This window comes from Mobula birostris, chromosome 4, assembly GCF_030028105.1.
Source record: "Mobula birostris isolate sMobBir1 chromosome 4, sMobBir1.hap1, whole genome shotgun sequence".
Classification (NCBI taxonomy): domain Eukaryota; kingdom Metazoa; phylum Chordata; class Chondrichthyes; order Myliobatiformes; family Myliobatidae; genus Mobula; species Mobula birostris.
In genome coordinates this window covers 142,420,853-142,444,422 of record NC_092373.1, presented here as the reverse complement: position 1 = coordinate 142,444,422, position 23,570 = coordinate 142,420,853, and the positions used below count along the sequence as shown (strand labels likewise).

At 38.9% G+C, this 23,570-nt stretch overlaps 1 protein-coding gene across 5 annotated transcripts in view; it reads right to left on the bottom strand.

Annotated features, from left to right (window-relative positions):
- Positions 1-23,570, bottom strand: part of intu (inturned planar cell polarity protein) — a 93,915-nt gene that overhangs the window by 16,657 nt on the left and 53,688 nt on the right. For all 5 annotated transcript variants that reach the window (XM_072256141.1, XM_072256144.1, XM_072256142.1 and 2 more), the window contains 5 exons: positions 17,741-17,859; positions 15,487-15,576; positions 15,306-15,383; positions 3,813-4,002; positions 2,914-2,967 (listed from right to left, as the gene is read on the bottom strand). In XM_072256141.1, the coding sequence (XP_072112242.1) occupies positions 2,914-2,967; positions 3,813-4,002; positions 15,306-15,383; positions 15,487-15,576; positions 17,741-17,859 (531 nt within the window). The remainder of the gene's footprint in view (positions 1-2,913; positions 2,968-3,812; positions 4,003-15,305; positions 15,384-15,486; positions 15,577-17,740; positions 17,860-23,570) is intronic.

Below are 23,570 nucleotides of genomic sequence, written 5' to 3'. Positions count from 1 at the left end.
GTATACATCATAAGGAAGATTTTCTTGTAGTGCAGTTAAGAGATTGGTAGATATAACGTTGTTGGTATGACTAAGGCATGGCTGAAAGAAGACCATAGTTGAGAGCTTAACATCCAAGGATACACAATTGTATTGAAAAGACAGACAGGTAAGCAGAGGGTTGGGGTGGTTCTGTTTTTAAAAAACTGAAATCAAATCCTTAGAAAGAAGTGACAGGATCAAGAAAGATGTAGAATCCTTGTAGGTAGAGTTAAACTGTAAGGGTAAAAAGACCCTCATGAGAGTTCTAAACATTAGCCAGAAGGTGGGATATAAATTACAACAGGAGATAGAAAAGGCATGTAATAAGGTTAATGTTATGATAGTCATGGAGGGTTTCAATATGCAGGTAGATTGGGAAAATCAGATTGGTGCTGGATCCCAAGAGAGGGAATTTGTAGAATGCCTATGAGGTGGTTTTTCAGAGCAGCTTCTGGTTGAACCCACTAGGAAAAAGGTAATTCTGGATTGGATGTTGAGTAATGAATCAGATTTTATTAGGGAGCTTAAGGCAAAGAAACCCTTAAGGTAGCAATGATCATAATGTGATAGAATTCACTCTGCAGTTTGAGAGGGAGAAGATAAAGTCAGATGTATCAGTAATACAGTGGAGTACAGGGATTTACAGAAGTATGAGAGAGTAGCTGGCCAAAGTTGATTGGAGGGGGACACTATCAGGGGTGACGGCAGAACAACAGTTGTTGAAGTTACTGGGGGCAATATGGAAGGCGCAGGATAGATACATCCCAAAGATGAAGAAGTATGTTAAACAAAGGATAAGGCAACTGCGGCGGACAAGGGTAGTCAAAGACAGCATAAAAGCAAAGGAGAGGATATATGATACAGCAAAAATTAGTGGGAAGTTAGAGGACTGGAAAGTTTTTAAAAACCCATTGAAGGCAACTTATAAAGTAATAAGGAGAGAAAAAAAATGAAATATGAAGGAAAGCTAGACAATAAAATAAAAAAGGATACCAAGTGTTTTTTCAGATGTATAAAAAGAGAGGCAAGAGTGGATATTGCACCACTGGAAAATGTCGCTGAGAGGTAGTAATCAGGGACAAAGAAATGACGGATGAATGTAATAAGTATTTTGTGTCAGTCTTCACTGTGGAAGACACTAGCAGTATGCCAGAAGTTTGAGAGTGACAGGGGGCAGAAGTGAGCTTAGTTGCTATTACTAAGGAGAAGGTGATTGGGAAGCTGAAAGGTCTGAAGTAGATAAGTAACCTGGACCAGCTGGATTACACCACAGGGTTCTGAAAGATGTAGCTGAAGAGATTATGGAGGAATTAGTGATGATCTTTAGAGAATCACTAAATTCTGGAATGGTTCCGGAGGATGGGAAAATTGCAACTGTCACTCCACTCTTTAAAAAGGGAGGGAGGCAGAAGAAAGGAAATGATAGGCCATTTAGCCTGACTTCAGTGGTTGGGAAAATGTTGGAGTCAGGATAGAAAAAGAAAAATGGAAATTGTATATTTGAATTTTCAGAAGTCCTTTGACAATATGTCAGGCATGAGGTTGCTTAATGAGATAACAGCCCATGGTATTATAGGAAGGATACTAGCATGAATGGAAGATTGGCTGACTCTCAGGTTCCAGGAAGAGTGGGAATAAATGAGGCTTATTCTGGTTGGCTGCAGGTGACTAGTGGTGTTCTGCAGGAGTCGACATTGAGACCACTTAATTTTCACATTATACAGTATGTCAATGATTGGTAGACGGAATTGATGGCTTTGTGGCCAAGTTTGCAGATGATACAAGGATAGGTAAAGAAGCAGTGAGTCAGCAGCAGAACTAGGACAGATTGGAAGAATGAGCAAAATAGTGGCAGGTGAAATATACGTAGGGAAGTGTATAGTCATGCACTTTGGTAAAAGGAATAAAGATGTAGATTATTTTCTGAACAGGGAGAAAATTCAAACATCAGAGATGTAAAGAGACTTAGAAGTTCTTGTGTAGGATTCCCTATAGGTTAACTTGCAGGTTGAGTCAGTGGTAAGGAAGGCAAGTGCCAAATTAGATTGAATATTAAAAGGCCAAGGTAGAGTAGATACAGAGAGGATGTTTCCTATAGTAGGTGAATATAGAACCAGAGGGCACAGCCTCAGAATAGAAGAACATCCATTTAGAACAGAGATGAGCAGTAATTTCTTCAGTCAGAGGGCGCTGAATCAGTGGAATTCATTGCCACAGACGGCTGTGGAGGCCAAGTCATTGAGTATATTTAAAGAGGAGGTTGATAGGTTCCTGATTAGTTAGGATGTCAAACAGTTACGGGGAGAAGGCAGGAGAATGTAGTTGAGAAGGATAATAAATCAGTCAATGATGGGATGGCAGAGCAGACTGGATGGGCCAAATGGCCTAACTCTGTTATTTTCTTATGGAATTACTTACATTATTTTAATAAAAACAAGAGCTGCTCGAAATCCTCTCAAACAGTTCTGAGGAAGAGTCTTTGCCCTGAAACATGAAGCTTGTTTCTCTTCCAGCAGATGCAACTTCAACTGTTGAGTATTTCCAGTAGTGTCTGTTTTCATTTAATACTTCTAAAATCTGCAGTCTTTTTCATTTACTGTTGTTACTTTGCTGCGCAAGCACTAAAGTTCTGAATGCTATGCAAATGAGGTATATACTTTACTACATACAGTAAAGATATGAATTATCATTTTATTAAAAATGTAAAATCAATTTTGAGTTATTTATGCTTTGTCATTAACACATCATATTAACTGTCCATCAAATGGCCCATAACCAATTTTGATAAATTGTGAACACAAATATCAGCCAGCAGTTTTACATCAAACACAACCTAGGATGGACTTGCATGCAATGATGATCTAGTGATGTGAACTATTGTGGTATTTTTACCAGTTCTCCAAAGTCTGCAGATTCTAGATCACTCAATATGGTATCAATATCCATCTGAAATTAAAATAATGAGAGTAAGTAAAATACAAGAACCTATTCTAATTATTTTCTAAAAAGTCAGTAACTTTCCCCATGGTTACATATTAAACAACTAATGATTGTTTAACTTGTAAATTTAAAGGCACATTATAATATTTTAAATGGTTATAGATAATGGATTTTTAAATAAACTGTATATGCTGCAAATGATTATTATGCTTTGACATCCTTGTCACCCCTGCACTGCCAAATATATACTTAATAGACAGTTGTAGTCAGTTGCTTATTTCACTGAAACCCTATTACGTGGGTAAGTACAGATATCCAAGGAGAGAAAGGAACTTAAAATACAGAATGAAGCAAGACAGATTATTAATTACTGTTCAGCAACCTCTACTTCTCCATGATGGAAAAACAAGAATACTCCAGAAAAAGTTTGTGCAAGACAAAGTGGACTGTTCTTCTAAATTCCTGAATGGAATATAGATTCTATTATCACTTTTGTCATTTGATGTTTATTAATTATTTTTGAATAGTGATATACAAAATGGCTTGGGACAACAATTTTCATTTAAGTACATTACTACTTTTTTTCTTCTTTCACATAAATTAGAAAAAACTAAACTAATAAAACCTTCATAAATTCATTTGCAAATGTGTTATTCACAATGCCTGGAGAATTTCATACTTCACAATAAGCTGCATAAAACATCCACTGCTCACTTTCAGGACAAGAATGGTTTTGAATTTGTAATAGACAAAATGTATTTGAAGAGAAAGATAAAAGCTGTACAATAAAAACGCAGTAGAAGATCCACTGCAAAGGATACAATTGTTAGATATGAATATTTTCAATATACCTTAATGTACTGGGGTAATGTAAGCCAGCGGACTCCAGGTAGTGTGTCTAAAAACAAAGCTGTTGAACTACTATAAAGCTGGGAACTGGGACTGGTACTACAGTTTAACCTTGCTGGTTGAAAGGCTCGTTGGAAGTACAAACTGAAAAAGTGGTCTAATCGGTGAAAATTCTCCAACTTGCAAAAGGCACTGGAAGAGGACAAAACATCTTGAATTAAAGAAATAGAGTTTGATATTATTTTTGTAAATTTCAAAAAATAAAATAATTCAATTTACAGTTAATATCACCTACAATATTAAGTGTTAGAACCTGTTTAGATATAATTTTCAAATGCAATGTAGTGTAACTAGAGGAAATACGTATCTATGCCCCAGAGCACAAACAGTTATAATATCAAAAGACATGAATATCTTTCTGATCATGAACTCAAAATCAACATCATTTTCCATTCAATTTTTAGTTTGAGGAATGCTGATACAATCATCAGAAAGAAAATTTAACAATAGAGAAGTTATGGAATTTGAGTGCTCCTGGAAATCAACAATTATTAAGTTCAAGGTTTCACCAATTATGTTTAATTCATTTTCCCCACACTGTGTGGTTCTCCAATTCCTCTACTTCAGAGATCAGACAATATCATCAGAGCTTTGGTGACCATAGAATTTTTCTAAAGCATGTTGTTGCTTTTCAGTTTTTGCCACAAGCTGAGTCAGTCTACATGTAAACATGCATTCTGTTTAACTTCAAATGAAGTTGCTGACCCAAAAGAAGAGTTACTTCCATCTCTATAAAACTGACTGTCTTAGACTTTACGTCAGTGTAAGCATTGCTGTTGCCAGTATGGTTAAATCCCCTCATGGTTTGCAGGTTTCCTTTAAAACCAGCTTTCCAAAACTCTTCTGTTCACATTCCTTGATTTATCAGGTTTCTTAATTAATCACTCCAAAAACACTGAACTATATCAGCTCTTGAACCATACAATAAAAAATTAAATTCTATAGTTCTGTCGTTAGGTATTTTTAGTCCTTCTGTTCACTCCCATAATTTAGCTCTTCAACCCCTTCAAACAACTTTAATTACTTTATTTACTCCCTTGTTGGCACCACGGGAGCATAGCAGTTAGTGTGACACTATTACAGCTCTGGGCATGGGAGTTTAGAGTTCAATTCTGGTGCCGTCTGCAGGAAGTTTGTATGTTCTGTGTGGGTATCCTCTAGGTACTCGCGTCTCCTCCCACAGTCCAAAGACATACCAGCTAATAGGTTAATTGGTCATTGTAAATTGTCCTGGGACTAGGTTAGGGTTAAATGGGTGGTTTGTTGGGCAGTGCAGCTCATTGGGCTGGAAGGGCCTGTTTTGCGTTGTATGTCTAAATTCTTCAACCAAAAGAGTCTTTGATTACTCCTTTAAAGCTTTTCCTCTGGTGAATTGCCATTCATTTTTTATGGCTTGGGTGTTTTCTAACTTCTAAAGATGATTAAAATGCAAGCCTTTGCTACATTTTCAGAAACGTTCACTTCCTGAAACAACTGGGAATTCTGAAGCTTTGCTTTGGGTGATCATAATTTTCACTAAGCATCTGTATACTAAAGAAATAATAAAATTGCATTTATACAGTGCCCCTTACAATCCTAGGATAATCTAAAATGCTTTGCAGTAATTAGAAACCTTTTGAAGTATGATTAGAATGTGGAGCATAAAACAGTACAGCACAGTATGGGCCCTACAGCCCATGATGTTGTGTTAACTTATATAAGACTACTCCACAGTCAATCTAGTCCTCCCCTCCATCCTTCTTACATTCATGTGTCTAAGAGTCTCTTATATATTCCTGTTGTGTCAGCCTCTACCACTATCACTGACAGTACATTCCAGGTACCTACCACTCCCTTTGTAAACAAAAACTACCTCTAACATCTCCCCTAAACTTTCTTCCACTCACCTTAAATAGATAATCTTTGGTCTCGGCCATTGTCGCCTTGAGAAAACAATGCTGGCTATCTTAATAATGCCTCTCACAATCTTATGCACCTCTATTACGTCACCTCTGATCTTCCTTCACTCCAAAGAGAAAAGCCCTAACTCGTCAACCTTTCCTCACAAGACATGGTCTCTAATCCAGACAGTACTGTGCTAAATCTCTTCTACATCCTGTCTAAAACTTCCACATCCTTCCTATAACGACTTGACCAGAACTGAACACAGTACTCCAAGTGTGGTCTTACTAGTTTTATAGAGCTGCAACATTACCTCATGCCACTTAAACTCAATCTCTCAACTAGGGAAGGCCAATGCACTATGTGCATTCTTAACCATCTTATCAACTTGCATGAGAACTTTGGGGGAATCTGTGGACTCTGTTCCGCCATACAGCTAAGAATCCTGCCATTGACCTTGTACTCCGACTTCAATTTCAATCATCCAAAGTGTATCATTTCCCACTTTCCAGGCTGAACTCCATCTGTGCCTTCTCAGCCCAGGTCTATATTCTGTTTATATCCCAATGTAACCTATGACAACCTTCTACACTACCCATAGCACCACCAACCTTTGTGTCATCTGCAAACCTACTAACCCACCCTTCCACTTCCCTCAACCAAGTCATTTATAAAAATTACAAAGAGCATGGGTTCCAGAACAGATTCTTGGAGAACACCATTAGCCACAGACCTACAGGCAGAATACGCTCCACCTACAAACACCCTTTGCTTTTTGTGGGCAAGCCAAAGTGAATCTGCACAGACAAGTTCAAAGTAAATTTATTATCAAAGTACATATATGTCACCATATACAGCTCTGAAATTCATTTTCTTGTGGGCATACTCAGTAAACCCAAGAGTTATAATAAAGTCAATGAAAGATCACACCCAACAGGGAGAACAAACAACCAATGTGCAAAAAACAACAAACTGTGCAAATACAAAAAAGAAAAAAATAATGATAATAAATTAAAAAGAAATAAATATTGAGAACATGAGATGAAGAGTCCTTGCAATTGAGTCCATAGGTTGTGGGAACAGTTCAGTTGCAAGCAAAGTTGAATAAAGTTATCGCCACTGGTTCAAGAACCTGAAGGCCGAGGAGTAATAACTGTTCCTGAACCTGGTAGTGTGAGTCCTGAGGCTCCTGCATCTTCTTCCTGTGGCAGCAGTGAGATGAGAGCATGATCTGGGTGGTGGGGATCCCTGATGATGGTTGTTGCTTTCCTGAAACAGGGCTTCATGTAGATGTGCTCAATGGAAGGAAGGGCTTTACCTATGATGGACTGGGTCGTATCCACTACTTTTTCGTAGGATTAGCCGTTCAAGGGTATTGGTATTTCCATACCAGCTATGATGAAACCAGTCAATATACTCTCCACCACACATCTATAGAAGTTTGTCAAAGTTTTAGATGTCATGCTGAATCTTCACAAACTTCTAAGGAGGTAGAGGTGCTATCGTACTTTCTTCATAATTGCACTTATGTGCTGAGCCCAGGACAGGTCTTCTGGAATAATAACCCCAAGGAATTTATAGATGATGACCCTCCCCACCTTTGATCCCCTGATTGGGACTGGCTCAACAATCTCTGGTTTCCTCCTCCTGAGGTCAATGATCAGATCCCTAATCTTATTATTGCGGCACCACTCAGCTAAGTTTTCAATCTCCCATGGATCTCGTACCTTAGGAATTTCTGGTGAGACTTTCTGGGAACTTCATCAAACAGCTTAATAATTCCATATACTGCATCCACCAATCTACCTTCATCAATTTGTTTTTGTCACTTCCTCAAAAACTGAGTCTGGTTTTAAAGAACAATCTGCCCTCAGAAAGCTATGCTAGCTATCCCTAATAGGATTATGTTTCTCCAAAAGCTCATAAATCCTTCCCTACAAATCCTCTTTATTAGGTTGCCCACTGGCCCTATAATTCTCAGGACGAGACATTGCCTATACAAAGTATTCAACCCCCCCCCCCAGAAGTTTTCATGTTTTATTGTTTTACAACATTGAATCATAGTGGATTCAACTTGGCTTTTTTTTGACACCGATCAACAAAAAAAGACTCCTGCATGGCAAAGTGAAAACAGATCTCTACAAAGTGATCTAAATGAATTACAAATATAAAACACAAAATAATTGATTGCATAAGTGTTCACCCCCTTTAATATGACACACCAATTTATCACTGGTGCAGCCAATTGGTTTTAGAAGTTACATTAGTTTAATTGGAGATCACCTGCGTGTAGTCAAGGTGTTACAATTGATTGTAGTAAAATTACACCTGTATCTGGAAGGTCCAACTGTTGGTGAGTCAGTCTCCTAGCAAAAATTACACCATAAAGACAAAAGAATAGTTCAAACAACTCTGTGAAAAGGTTATTGAAAAGCACAAGTCAGGAGATGGATACAAGAAAATTTCCAAGTCACTGAATATCCCTTGGGGTACAGTTAACTCAATCATCAAGACATGGAAAGAATATGGCACAGATGTAAATCTGCCTAGTGTAGGCCTTCCTCAAAAAAGAGTGACCATGCAAGACGGGGATGAGTGAGGGAGGCTATCAAGAAACTCATGACAACTCTAGAAGACTTACAAGCTTCAGTGGCTGAGATTGGAGAGTGTGCATACAACAACTGTTGCCTGGGCGCTCCACCAGTCGTGGCTTTATGAAAGAGTGGCAAAGAGAAGGCCTCTGTTGGAAAAAAAAACTCACACAAAATCTTGGCTAGAATTTGCCAGAAGGCATGTGAGAGACTGTGAAATCAGCTGTAAGAAGGTTCTATGGTCTGATGAAACCGAAATTAAGCTTCTTGGCCATCAGACTAAATGCTATGTGGTGTATACCAAACACCGTACATTATCAAAAACACACCATCCCTACTGTGAAGATTGGTGGTGGCTGAATCATGCTGTGGGGATGTTTCACTGTAGCAGGCCCTGGAAGGCTTGTAAAGGTAGAAGGTAAAATGAATGCAGCAAAATACAGGGAAATCCTGAAGGAAACCTGATGCAGTCTGCAAGAGAACTGTGACCTGGTAGATTTGTTTTCCAGCAAGACAATGACCCCAAGCATAAAGCCAAAGCTACACAGGAATGGCTTAAAAACAACAGTTAATGTCCTAGAGTGGCCAAGTCAGAGTCCAGACCTCAATCCAAATGAGAATTTGTCACTGGACTTGAAAAGAGCTGTTCACTTCACGATCCCCATGCAATCTGACAGAACTTTAGCAGGTTTGTAAATAAGAATGGGGAAAAATTGCAAGTGTCCAGATGTGCAAAGCTGACAGAGACCTATCGACACAGGCTCAAGGCTGTAATTGCAGTCAAAGTTACATCTACTAAATACTCACTTGAAGGGGTGAGTAATTATGCAATCATTTTGTGTTTAATAATTGTAATAAATTTAGAACAATTTGTAGTAATTTGTTTGCACTTTGACATGAAAGAGTCTTTTCTGTTGATCAGTGTTAAAAAAAGCCAAATTGAGTCCACTGTGATTCAATATTGTAAAAAAATAAAACATGAAAACTTCGGGGACGGGGGGAATACTTTTTATAGGTACAGAATTCTCAGGATTATTCCCCTTGCCTTTCTTGAACAACATTTGCCATCCTCCAATTCTCTGGTGCTGCTCTTGTGGCCAGTTAGGATGCAAAGATCATCGGTGCCCCAGCAATCTCTTCCCTCACCTCCTGTAGAAATCTAGGGTATATCCTACTTTGCCTGGGGACTTACCTATCCTAATGTTTTTCAAAAGCTCCAACATTGCCTTTCTTAACCTCAATATACTCCAGCACATAAGTTTGTCCTATACTGACCTCACATGAATCAAGGTTCCTCTCACTGGTGGACACTGAAGCAAGGTATCCATTATGGACAACCCCTACCTCCTCCCAGTATAGGCACATGTTTCCCCTTTTAACCTTGAGTGGTTCTACTCTCACTGTGGTCATCCTACTGCTCTTTATGTATATGTGGAATGCCTTGGGGTTTTGTTTAATTCTATTCACCAAGGCCTTGACATGTCCCCATCTAGAGCTCCTAAGTCCCTTCTTAAGCTTATTCCTGGCTACCTCATAACTCTCAAGAGCCCTGTCTGATTTTGCTTCCTAAATCCTCCTCCTTTATGACAAATTGACTTCCTCTTGACTGGTACTATCCTTTCCCTGTCTTAATTTCTATATATATAAGACACCAACAATTTCTTCAGATGGAAGAGTGGATATTGGACCACTGGAAAACTATGCTGGAGAGGCAGTAATGGGGGACAAGGAAATGACAGACGAATTGAATAAATAGTTTGCATCAGTCTTCACAGTGGAGACACTAGCAGTATGGTGGAAGTTCCAGGTGTCAGGGGTCATGAAGTGTGTGAAGTTATCGCTGATGGGGAGATGGTTCTTGGGAAACATAAAGGTCTGAATGTAGATAATTTACCTGGACCAGATGTTCCCAGAGTTCAGAAAGAGGTGGCTGAAGAGATTGTGGAGGTGTTAGTAATGATCTTTTAAGAATTACTAGATTTTGGAATGGTTCCAGAAGACTCAAAAATCCAAGAAGGGAGAGAGGTAGGAGAAAGGAAATTATAGGTCAGTTAGTCTGACCTCAGTGGTTGGGAAGATGTTTGAGTGAATTGCTAAGGATGTGGTTTCGGGGTACTTGGAGGCACATGATAAAATAGGCCATAGTCAGGATTGCGTCCTCAAGGGAAAATCTTGCCTGACTAATCTGTTAGAATTCTCTGAAGAAATAACAGGTTGGATAGACAAAGGAAAATTGGTTGATGTTATGTACTTGGATTTTCAGAAAGGCCACTGACAAAGTGCCACACATAACCTTATGATAACCTTTTCATTTCTGGAATCATCCTTATGAACCTCTCAAGTCCCTCTGCATCTCAGATTCCTCGATTTTCTCCCCATTTAGAAAATAGTCCGCACAATTATTTCTACTACCAAAATGCATGACCATGAATTGACTGTTTCATAGACAATAAAAATAGTATTTTAATTTGAATTTGTTCACTGTCTTGTAAGTACTTGATGTTTGTATTGTTTGTATTCTTGTGCGAATAAACTTTTGTAGCTTTAAGACTATAAGATATAGGAGAAGTAGGCCATTTCCCATTAAGTCTGCTCCGCCATTCAATCATGGGCTGATCCAATTCTTCCAGTCATCGCCACTCCCCTGCCTTCACCCCATACCCTTTGATGCCCTGGCTAATCAAGAACCTATCCATCTCTGCCTTAAATACACCCAATGACTTGGCCTCCACAGCTGCTCGTGGCAACAACAAATGATATGGGCTAACATTCACCAGCAGTGAGAACTAGGGGCTGGTTAGCACACTTGCACCTCAATGTTGTGGGGGGGTTTGGGGTTGGGGGGGGGTCATTCAATCTGCATCCCTCTTCCATGTAAAGAGTGTGAATGATTTCGATGTGTGTAATGTGCGGTGTGGCCACACGTCAGTGTGCTTTTGTGTGTGTGTGGACTTTGCCTCTAAGGGACACTGTGAATGTGCTGGGCTCCACCAAGTTGCTTTTTCCTTCTGTTGTTCTCTGATAAGTGTTGTTTCTCTGTGAGAAATTAACTGTCTTAAGTTTTTGCAATTCCATTGGAAGTTTTAGAGGAGTACAGCCTGGAATTTGTGATTTGTGTTTTGTATTCTAATCTGTTACTTTGTTTAGTTTATTTAGTCAGTTACTTTGTTTCTGGTTTTCTTAATCTGTTACATGTTTACTGTATCTGAAATCTGTTATTTGTTTCCCTATATAATTGGTTTTAGGGATGACTCATTTTTCATACTGGCTAAATTTGTGTTGGTCTGTGGCTAAGTGGTTAAGGCGTTCTCTAGTGATCTGAAAGTCGCTAGTTTGAGCCTTGGCTGAGGCAGCGTGTTGTGTCCTTGCGCAAGGCACTTAACGACACATTGCTCTGCGACAACACCGGTGCCAAGCTGTATGGGTCCTAATGCCCTTCCTTTGGACAACATCGGTGGCGTGGAGAGGAGAGACTTGCAGCATGGGCAACTGCTGGGCTTCCATATAATCTTGCCCAGGCCTGCACCCTGGAAACCTTCCAAGGCGCAAATCCATGGTCTCACGAGGCTAACGGATGCCTATATATAATATATATGAAATTTGATAAAAATTTGGACATCCTTATTCTAGATACGAGATGCCCACATTACAGAGGGAACTGAGCATTTGGGGAGCAATTCTAGTTGTTCTTTATGTTTTCTAAATACCCAGTGACTAATCAGGAGCAAGTGCATTTGTACCTCCCTGCATTACAGAATGGCAAAGTGATGGATACTGATTTGTGGTGGGAGATCCTGTGATACATTCCTGGGGATGTCGTTTGAATTTGCACACTAGACCAATAGGTCAGATTGCTGGATTTGTATGAAGGCTCCTTACTACATCACAGAAGGGACACCACTGATACCAATCCCTTTGATAACAGGGAAAAGACTGCTGGGGGAAATTAGTTGTTTTGGGGGAGCTGGGAGAGAGAAGTCCATTTCAGCCAATCTTGACCCAGAATATGATAATAGACTTAAGGGACTTGAGCCTTAATAGCCCCGGTGGAGTGAATGTTTTGCGGGCTGGTATTTCCCTACATACCATTTGTTTAAATGGAATGTCCTGATTCTTAAAGTGATTTCCCCACCTGACAGAATGTTGGTGTAGGTGGTCTATTGAGTACAGGTATAAGGTGCAAGATGGATGGCAACTGTGATCACAGCAGCATCCTGGGACATCTGTGTCTACGCCAGATGGTATTGTGAAGCTGGGCACTTGTTGGAAGCTGAACGGCACTTACTGGATATGCAGTTCCTAGGCCTACCCATTATTTCAACAGGGCGGTGTGCTTGATATGTGGTGCTATATGTATGCCACTGCAATGCCCTGGATGAACACCTTGCCAATGCTGGTTGGTAAGAGAGCTGTTACAAGGGAAGAATGTTTTGAATGCTAGCCTTTCCTAGCATGGCATGGACAGACTGACCCAGGAACTGATTTCAATGGCAATGGCCTTGGATTACCTGCTCACAAAGGAAGGTGGTACTTGTGCTATTACTGGTCACGAATACTGCACCTACATTCCTGATGCATCAGGTAACATCACTCACTTGGTTGATCACATCTGAGAGGCAAAGGGAGACAGGTAGACTACTGTAGTATACTGAAAGGTGACTATTGGCTTTACAGATATTGTACTCTTGTGTTTTATATTTAATTTAGTTAAGAGTTTAGTTAGTTTAATTTAGTTAAGAGTTCATGAGAGTCATACCCATCTGATAATCACGTTGGATAATCACGTTCACAACTCTCAAAGGGTGGAGTGTCCTGGGGTGGGGGGGGCTTATTCTGTCGAAAGTCACTTCCATTGTGATCGGTTAGTTTAGAAATTGCAGCTGCTTTTCCCATTGGATAACTGCCTGGTGTCCATTTTCAAATAACCTGGGTATATAAAGTAGCACATGAATGTGGCTTGCTCTCTTCTTCCTTTAAGGCAAGAATGCACATGACGATTGGGAAGGTATGTTCTGCATGCACTTTTAACTTGGTATATTTGTTGAATGTACGTATGAATAGTATCCTGCTTTGTAACTTGTCTGTAACTTGGGAAACATGAAAGTTTGGTTGAATTTTTAGTGTTTGTAAATAAATGATTAATATATATTATTCACAGAGAGTGCATTTCCTGTCTCACTTGCTGGTTTCGCGAACCTGATTCAACATTACACTGGAGATGCTCCACAGGGGGTCTGTGTTGGGACTGATTCTTTTTACATTACATGTCAATGATTTTGATGATGGAATTGATAGCTTTGTTGCAGTTTACAGACGATACAAAGATAGGTGGAGGGGCAGGTAGTTTTGAGGAAGTAGAGAGGTACAGAAGGACATGAACAGATTTGGAGAAAGGGCAAAGAAGTGGCAGATGGAATACCGTGTCAGAAAGTGTATGGTAAAAGTGCACTTTGGTAGAAGAAATGAAAGGGTTGACTATTTTCTAATTGGAGAGAAAATACAAAAAATTGAGGCACAAAGGGGTTTAGGAGTCCTTATGCAGGATTCTCTAAAGGCTAATTTGCAGGTTGAGTCTGTGGAGAAGAAGGCAAATACGATGTTAGTATTCATTTTAAGAGGACTAGAATATAAAAGCATGGATGTAATGTTGATACTTTATAAAGCACTAGTGAAGCCCCACTTGGAGTATTCTGAGTAATTTTGGGCCCCTTATCTTGGAAAGGATGTGATGAAAATGGAAAGGGTTCAAAGGAGGTTCATGAAAATGATTTCAGGATTAAATGGATTGTCATATGAAGAGTGTTTGATGGCTCTGGGCCTGAATTCACTGGAATTCCGAAGAATGAAGGTTGACCTAATTGAAACCTATCGAATAGTGAAAGGCCCTGATAGAGTGGATATGTGGAGGATGTTTCCTATGGTGGGAGTGTCTAAGATCACAGGACACAGCCTCAGAATAAAGGGGCGTCCTTTTAGAACAGAGATAAAGAGGAATTTCTTTAATCAGAGAGTTGGTGAATTTGTGGAATGTATTGCCACCGGCAGCTGTGGAGGCCTAATACCTATGCAGAGGTTGATAGATTCTCGATTGGTCAAGGCATTAAGAGATATGGGGGGGGGGGGGGGGAGAGAGAAGGCGGCTGGAGATTGGGGCCGAGAGGAAAAATGACCAGCCATTATGAAATGGCAGCGCACAGTCGATGGGCCAAATGGCCTAATTCTGCTCCTATATCTTATGGTCTTAATTGGACAAACCTATCCAGAGCCCCTGTTGACTTGTAGATTGAATAGAAAAGGTCCCTATAGCATGTTAGCAGAACCAGTAATTTGAATTAGTGGATCTAGTTGAGGGATAATTGTTGGATTAAACATCAAATTATTTCATAAGATTTTTTAAAAAACCATCAAGGCAGACAAATATTTATGATCTAATACCCTCTCAGTGCTGTGTGGATTATGGGTTTTTGGGATGGAATTTCAACTCCTGTTACCAAGCCAAGACTGATATTTGTATCCACTGCAGTACAAAATTTTGAAATTTAGCCATTTCTTCCTCCCCCTGCCAAGTATGAATATAGATATATACTGGTGTGCTCAACAATAGCAAAAAAAATAATAACACTCATTGCACAATATAGACCAAGAGATTAAATACTGTCTGATTCTCTTTAATCCAGATTTTCTTGTTCCAGCTTTACTCAAATAATTAGTAAAAGTTAGACTTCCAGAACAGGTTTTTGTTTTCCATATCTGAGGGACTCAATGTGAAAAGGCTTTGAAAAAGCTGACCAAAACAGATGAAACTATCTCCTGTCAGTTAAAGGTCTTTTACACATGGAAAAAGAAACTGCATTTGCATCAAGACTACTTAAGCTATCCTTACTTACTGAATTAAAATTCAAACTCTTATTTGGAATTTGTGGTCAATCTATTGTTTGTAAAAGACTATTTTTTAGTACTTGCCTATCTAAAGAGCTGTACATGTACTGTAAGGTTCTTACAAGAGTCTTGATCATGTTTCTTAGCTGTGGAAGAGGAACCCTTCAAAAAAAAAAAGAGAATGGGTTGTTAATTTGCATGTTTCCTAATAACTTCCATTCAAAGAATTTTTATACCATATTTATAACAATGTGTTTTTTTTTACCTTTCAGCAGGTAGTCCAAGGAGTAGCAGGTTGCTACCTTCTTTCCAATATCCTATATTAATAAGTTTTCCATTCAGCAACAATGAAGTACTAACCAAGAGAGGTAGAACAAAATAAACTAGTAAGCAAAGACTAAACAGAAATAAAAGTTAAGCAAACATCTCATTTATTAGGGTTTTCTATACCTCAAATTTCTTCGTTAATATCCATGAAAAATTTAAAGATACCAAAATGAGCCATTGGGCCATCTAATTCATTCAACAAACGTATATGCCTTTGGTAACAATACATAATATTAAGATTTTTGACTTGCTATAAGACAGGATTGATCGATGTTTCTTGTCATCCCTTTTTTTGCTATTACTATCTTAGTGTTATGTAACCCGAGGGGTCATATTTTTTTATGGACTATACCTTTAAAAAGAGAGAGAGTTGTACAACACAAGCACCTTGTTATTAAGAGAGAGAGAGGCGAAGACTACTTTGAGATGGTGTTATGGTTTCTCTGCAGCGTGTTTACACTTTTGCAAGGACACTGCCAGCTTCTATGTTCTTGCAGAGAGAGAAGGGAGGAGCTACTTGATGGACAGCTGGTGTTCAGCATAGTGAGATAAATAGAAGGTCAGCTGGTAGACACACATAGACACATGGTTTTGGACACTGGATGAGCTTTGTTGTGCCCACAGAAAGGTGGGTGTTTGGAGGATCGGTCAGGTGAATCGATCAGTGGCTCTCACAGTTTGATAAAGGTGTGACCATCGGGAAGTTATTTGTGTGTCCAACCCTTGCCTGGGTTGACAACTCACCCACGGAAGACGGTCTCCTTTTTCATGGTCACACTCGGTGACTTTAAAGGAAGAGAAGAGGGGAGAGGAAGGTTTGAAACAGAAGAAACCTAGTGACAAAGAGGTCACTGTTTGGACTCTCTCCTCTGTAGCCCGTGAAGGGTGAGTTTGAGTGCCATTCAAATACGAAGGTGTGACTGTCATGTAGTTAATCCACAAGAGTGGGTTCTCTGGTGAGGGGAGTACCTTTGTGAATATCACTAGTGTGCTACCCTTGTTTGGGTGTAATAGTTCACTGAAGAAAGGCACCCCTGGGGCAAATCACTGTTGGAGTTATTTCATATGTTGTGGAACTGCATAAGTGGCTATCACGTTGTGTGTTTGGGGTTGGTTCCCTTGAAGAGGGTCCCCTTAGTGATGAGCTACTGTTGGTGATAATCCATATGTGGATTCTGTTTGAGTATCCTGTGGCCACCACTTTGGAATGACCCGTAGCTGAATTCAGGTGTGGTACCATTTGTGTTGAAAGGATATTCATTGAAGATCACTGTCGGTGATACTTTGTGTGTGGAGTGAACAACTTCGGAGGTAAAACCTACTACTATTGTTATTTTGTATTGCTGTCGTGGAATCTGTGGAATATCGATTTAATTGCCTTCTCTAGACATTTACGCTGGATTACAAATATCTCTCTCTCATCATCTATTCTGTGGATGAACTGAACTTTACTCATTTCCATAAGACTGTATCCATTTACCCCTAGGCTTGAAGAAGCTTGGTTTTCATACATTTCCACACATATATATATTCTTAATCTGTTTTAATATATCCAAATTTATATTACTGTATTGTGTAGTTACTAATAAATATCATTAGTTAATAGCAATACTAGACTCCAAAGTGTTTTCTATTTCTGCTGGTTCTTTAACCCATCACGGGGTATGTGACACTACCCTTACAGGCAGGTTTTGACATCCATGTACTTGCTTTTTCCTGTTAAGGACACTGAACTGGTCTACCTCCATTAAACAACTAATCTTTTACATAATGTATATAGCTGAAAAAATCTGCTCAGTAAGATGAACTCTTTAAAAGAAATATAAAATGCACAAGTTGAAATCAGCCTATTTCAACCTTTCTGACGGACCAGGTAAAATTAGTAAGTCAACACTATGCACCATATAAAATGAGCACTTGTCAAGTGTTATGGATATTAAAATATAAGCAGTTGAAATAACTACAAATGCAAAGCAATATTAAGTTGAAAATAAAAAGACTCACGCAAAATAGAAAACATTGTATAGTGCAACGCATTTGCACTTTGAACTCAAAAGTGATTAACTGGAAGACCACTTGTATAAGAAATTGTTTATTACATATCAAACAAGATTATTGTTATTTTTGATCAAAAGTAGCTCAGTAACATTACAGTTCTCACATTGCATAAACCAAGTAAAATGTTTGGTCACCTGATAATATGTCCCCCAGTTATATTTTCCAGCATATCACAGAGGGTTATAAATATTCCTCGAATATTTTTCAACTTTTGAGATGCTTCAGACATTGGATAATGGTAAAAGATTTCTTGCTATGATAAAATAGGAAAAACTTCATGTTGTTATCATTAAATGGGATTGGGAACATCCTCAAAACAATCACCAGATTTTTACAGCTATGGCATAACTTCTACCCCAAGGTAAAGAAAATTATTTCATTTAACTTTTATTTTCATTACTTTCTACACCTAACTGTGATATATTAATCGTTAATGAACTTTATCTCACAGGGCCTCCACTGCTTCTAGCTTTTCGCCATATAGGAAGAACAGTAATTTGTTATATTTACTTTAGGTTCATAATGGATTTGCCTGTGCTGAAATACTTTTGCCAGCAACACAACCTGTTACTATTCCTGCCATATAATCCTTCATTTATTACTTTTACATTATTTTGTAATAGATCAATAAAGAAAGATCCAATACAATCCTTGATACAACTTGTACTTCTCTTGATCTTCAGAACATACTCTACTCAGAGAACTTAAAAATAACCATTTTACAATCAGTCAACACACATCAAAGTTGCTGGTGAATGCAGCAGGCCAGGCAGCATCTCTAGGAAGAGGTACAGTTGACGTTTCAGGCTGAGACCCTTCGTCAGGACTAACTGAAGGAAGAGTGAGTAAGAGATTTGAAAGTTGGAGGGGGAAGGGGAGATCCAAAATGATAGGAGAAGACAGGAGGGGGAGGGACTTCTCTAACCTGCTAATGCCCCACCTCCCCCTCGTACCCCATCTGTTATTTATTTTTATACACACATTCTTTCTCTCACTCTCCTTTTTCTCCCTCTGTCCATCCTCTGGGTCCCCCCCCCCCCCCACGTCTTTCTTCCTGGACCTCCTGTCCCATGATCCTCTCATATCCCCTTTGCCAATCACCTGTCCAGCTCTTGGCTCCATCCCTCCCCCTCCTGTCTTCTCCTATCATTTTGGATCTCCCCCTCCCCCTCCAACTTTCAAATCTCTTACTCACTCTTCCTTCAGTTAGTCCTGACGAAGGGTCTCAGCCTGAAACGTCGACTGTACCTCTTCCTAGAGATGCTGCCTGGCCTGCTGCGTTCACCAGCAACTTTGATGTGTGTTGCTTGAATTTCCAGCATCTGCAGAATTCCTGTTGTTTGCGATTTTACAATCAGTGAACGCTTTCTGTTTAATTATTAACCTCTCTCACCAATTCCCTACCTCAGGTCTGAAGTGAGAAAATACAGTAGCTTTCTGGATCCCAGTGAGGGAAAACTAAAGTCTAAGAAAAGCAAGTAGTTTTCAGCAAAAGAAATTAGAATATTTGGGGATTTGAATGGGCATTCGTGGCTTCCCTGATAGGCTCCCTAAACCAAATTTCCATCTTCCAATTTGTATTTAACATTTTAAAAAATGTCTTAATCATAGGAAAAATAGTTCTCAATCTATTGCTGCAGGGACAGTATTTGAAAGCATGGGATTTTCCCAGAGGAACTGGAGATGAAAAGTGTCAAAGGTCAGTCCATTCTTTCTAGTTCTTTTCAACATGCAGCAGCAGGATGACAGCATTTATTTAGCCTTAGCTTGCACTTGTAATTTTTCCATAAATAAACAAAAAGCCCATGGGGTGTTGTATGCAAACAGGAAGAATACATCTACTCTTTTCTGAAGAATCTCAACAGAAAACTTAGTTAAAGGAAAATTCAGAGTCACCTTTACGTACGTACAGCTTTCCACTTTAGTACAAACTGAATTAAGTCACTGAACTACTTTCTTTAACCACAGCAGTAACTGGAAAAACAGTTGAGCTTTAACTTTCTTTACACATTATTATTCCTATTTACATAGAATATACAAAAAGTTAATAATGTGGGATGAAAAATTCATGATGTTAATTAAAGGTTTTGAAACTATTACTCTCCCACAAGACTAATTTCTTTGCAGGCTTGATGGGCTGGGTTTGGTTATGTGCCAAGTATGGGGAAAATAAAAATCGGAGTTTCTGGCCTATATTTGTCACTACAAACAGTTGTAAAGCATGTTAAACATCTAGCCCATAAAGGTCTTTGTGAGCAGTTTTCCTACATTATAACAGTGACCACTTTTCAAAAGTTTCTGATGCAAGGTGACTTCTGAAAGAGAATTGTGAAATATAATAAAAGTAAAAGTCTTTCTCCTTCACCTCTTCTTCTCTGCTTTCACCTGTTAGCAGCGTGGTATTGGTATCTTGTACATTGCTGATCCATTATAGTGCTCTTGGGCTAGCGGCACAGAGGTGCTATTGATCGCTAGTTCACTCCTGACCACAGGTGCTGCCTGTGTGGTGTTCACATTTTTTTTTCCCCTGTGACTTTTCCACATTTTCCTCTCATATCCCATGATGAAAGATGAGTAGGTTAACTGGCCACTGAAAATAACCTTTAATATGTAAGTTGTTGTGTACTTAATATTTCAGTAATATTGTAAATATACCGTTTGACTAAGCATTCTTTGTTGTTTAATAACATGCAAGTAATATGCAAACGTTCATGTATGGCATAGGACGTTACGCCACATCATTTGTAGTAAAGGCAAACCTAGACACTTTATGTCTGGGCTCCCTGAGTTTTTCTTTCGATTAATTTTTGAAGTTACAAAACATAACATTGGTGACAAGGAAGTTTTAAATGAATGAGACATCTACCTACCCATTGAAGTGCAGTGACATGTTCTAGTTTTAAAATAGCGCAGTGATATGTGTGAGTTTTTAAAAAAAAAGTGCAGTGGGAGTTCGAATTAAAAAAGTGCAACATGCTTCTTTCTTTGCAAGGGGAAGAAAAAGACAACAGAGTTTTATATTTTAAAAAAAAGTAGAAAACAAACAAATTCATAGGTCCATAAACAGGACTGGGTGATAATAATCATAAATTTGGAAAAAAACCAGAAATAGCTGGTTACATCAGAAAGTTTCATGTGTTCGATTGCACAAAATATAACTGGCTGATGTATACTGAGCAAATTGAGCAGTATTTTGAAGCAAATGGAATAGCCAATGAATTAAGTCACTGAACTACTTTCTTTAACCCCAGCAGTAGTTAAAAGAAAGATGGGCTTTAGCATCTATACACATTATTGTTCTTATTTACATAGAATACATAAAAAGTTTTGCTGAGTGTAGTAGATGGGAAAACATACAGTTTGCTCAGAAGTTAAAACAATCCAACCAATCCAGCTAAAATTCGCTCTGCTGATATTGTAAAAGTAATGCAGGAACATTTAGAACCAAAACCATTGCTGATTGTACAACACCTTAATAGTTCAAATAGTTCTATTTATTACCAGAGAATGCAACCTGAAATTCTTACTTTTTGCAGACATCCACGGATACAAAAGAATGAATGATAGAAAAACATTACAACCCCAAAGCCTCCTCTACCCCACACAAGCAGCAACAAAGCATCAACCTCTCCCTCCCCATTTCAGTCGAAGGTGTCAGCTTCCACTACCTACAAACAACAGCAAAGCACCCAAAAAGAAATCGATCAACAGTCAACAAAAACTGTTGTTTACCCGACAGTATGACATGCCACAGGCTCTCTCTCTCTAACAAAGGATACAGAGATGTCATCCATTTCACAGCGAAAGGGAAGACCAACATACAGTTGCTGTTACGATCTTACAGTCTGCCGTGGCGCTTTTTATTCTGAGATTCTCTGACTCATAAGCAGAATCCAAAGGAAGGGGCATACTTCAGTGTATGAGGCTGAATTGAAGAGATTGTCTAAACATTGCCAGTTCAGTGATGGGTTTAATGATCCACTGAGAGATCACTTAGTTTGTGGAATCTTAGAAGAAAGCATTTAAAAACGGCTCCTAACTTTAGTTTTCTCAGCTCACTCATGTAATGCTTGTGCATCAATGGTGTGACCACAGTAAGTGATGTTTGTTTTAAAGGATTCACACTTACCATATTGTGCTCTGAGCCCATAATATTCTAATCTTTTTAACACTGTCTTGAGATTTTGGAGATGTTCCTTGTCATCCTCACCAGTAACAATGATATCATCCAGGTAACACCAGAGTGCCTGGGCAAACATGCATTTCCTGGTCCATAGCTTTCTGCTTTATTCAGGAGTATAGCTGCAGATGCTACTCCAAAAATAAGCCTATTATAACAATAATTTCCTTTGTGAGTGTTTATGGTGAGAAACACTTTGGACTCTTCTTCCATTTCCATCTGTAGGTAGGCCTGAGCTAAGTCCACTTTGCTGAATTGTTTTCCTCCAGAAAGGTTTGCAAAGATATCTTCTATTCTGGGCAGAGGGCACTGATCTGCTTTCAATACTGAATTGATAGTGACCTTAAAATCACCACAGATCCTGACAGACCCATCCTTTTTGGCAACTGAGAGCACTGGTATTGTCCATGGGTTCTTTTCAATCTTGGAAATAATTCCTTCGGCCTCCATGTGACCTAGCTCACTGGCTACTTTATCATGGATGCTATAAGGTACAAGACGGGGTTTACTAAACTTGGGTGTGGCATTTTCTTTAAACACTATTTTTACCTTGATATGTTTGAATTTTCCCAATGCTATCCTTGAACACTGCTGTGGCATCATCCAGTTCCTTCCTTAATTTGCTGTCAGTTGACTCTACTGCAGTGAATGTGCCTGTGCCATGCAAATACTGGATGGATCTCCAATCAAGTTGTAGTTGTCTCAGCCAATTGTGACTCCACAATGCTGGCCCTCCTGTTTTCACCAAATGCAAGTCCAATGTGGCTATTTGGTTGTTGTATTTCACTGTTAGAAATGTCCTTCCCAAAGAAGTAATAATTTCTCCAGTATAAATTCTTAGTTGGATACTTGCAGGCTTCAGTTCAGTATCTTTGAAATGCTGTTCAAACTCATTCTGTAGAATGACTAAAACCAGTCAAGCCAGTGTCCAATTCCATTTTAATTAATTTGCTGGTGTTAAGCCATATTGCTTGTCTCTTGTTAGCTTTCACATTGTAAGTCTCAAGGCTATCCAATCCTGTCTTGCTTTCATCATTATCAGATTTTTCATTCACTGCATGCAGATCAGTGGTCGTTTTGAAACTGCAACTTTTCCTCTTCCCTTTGTGGTCTGTTTAGATGTTGCAATTTTGTTCACACTCACTTACATTGTTGACTGAAATTCAGGGGCTGCTGTTCAGGTAAAGGTGTGGACTCTGTCTGCTGTTTCCATTAATACAGTGATTTCAACTGCTCTTTTCAATGTAAGTTGTGCTTTTATCTAAAATTCCACAAACTAAATGATTTCTCAGTGCACCACTAAGCCCATCACTGAACTGACAATGCTCTATCTCTAATTCAGCACGTGTGCTGAAATAGACTCCCACTTCTTTTGATTCCACTTAAGGAACACTTAGGTATGCTTAGTAAAGAATTTTGCAATCAACAATGGTTTCATTTATAAATATTCACGCATTACATTCATGATCTCAGCAAAGCTCATTTTGGCTAATTTGGATGAAGCAGTTACAACAACTAAACAAACCATAGGCTTTTCTACCTGGAATGCAGTGCCTGACAGAGTGGTTGTAACTGTGCATTTAAGAAGTGTCTAGATGAATATTTGCATTTCCTAGGCATAGAAGGCTAGAGACCAAGTGCTGGATGGTGGGATTAATACAGAAGGGTGCCCACTGGTCAGTACTAATGGGTTGGATCAAATGGCATGTTGCCATGTTGTACAATTCAATGACTCTAAAAACAGAATGCTAATAAAATTTTATCAATATATTTACTTGAACCAT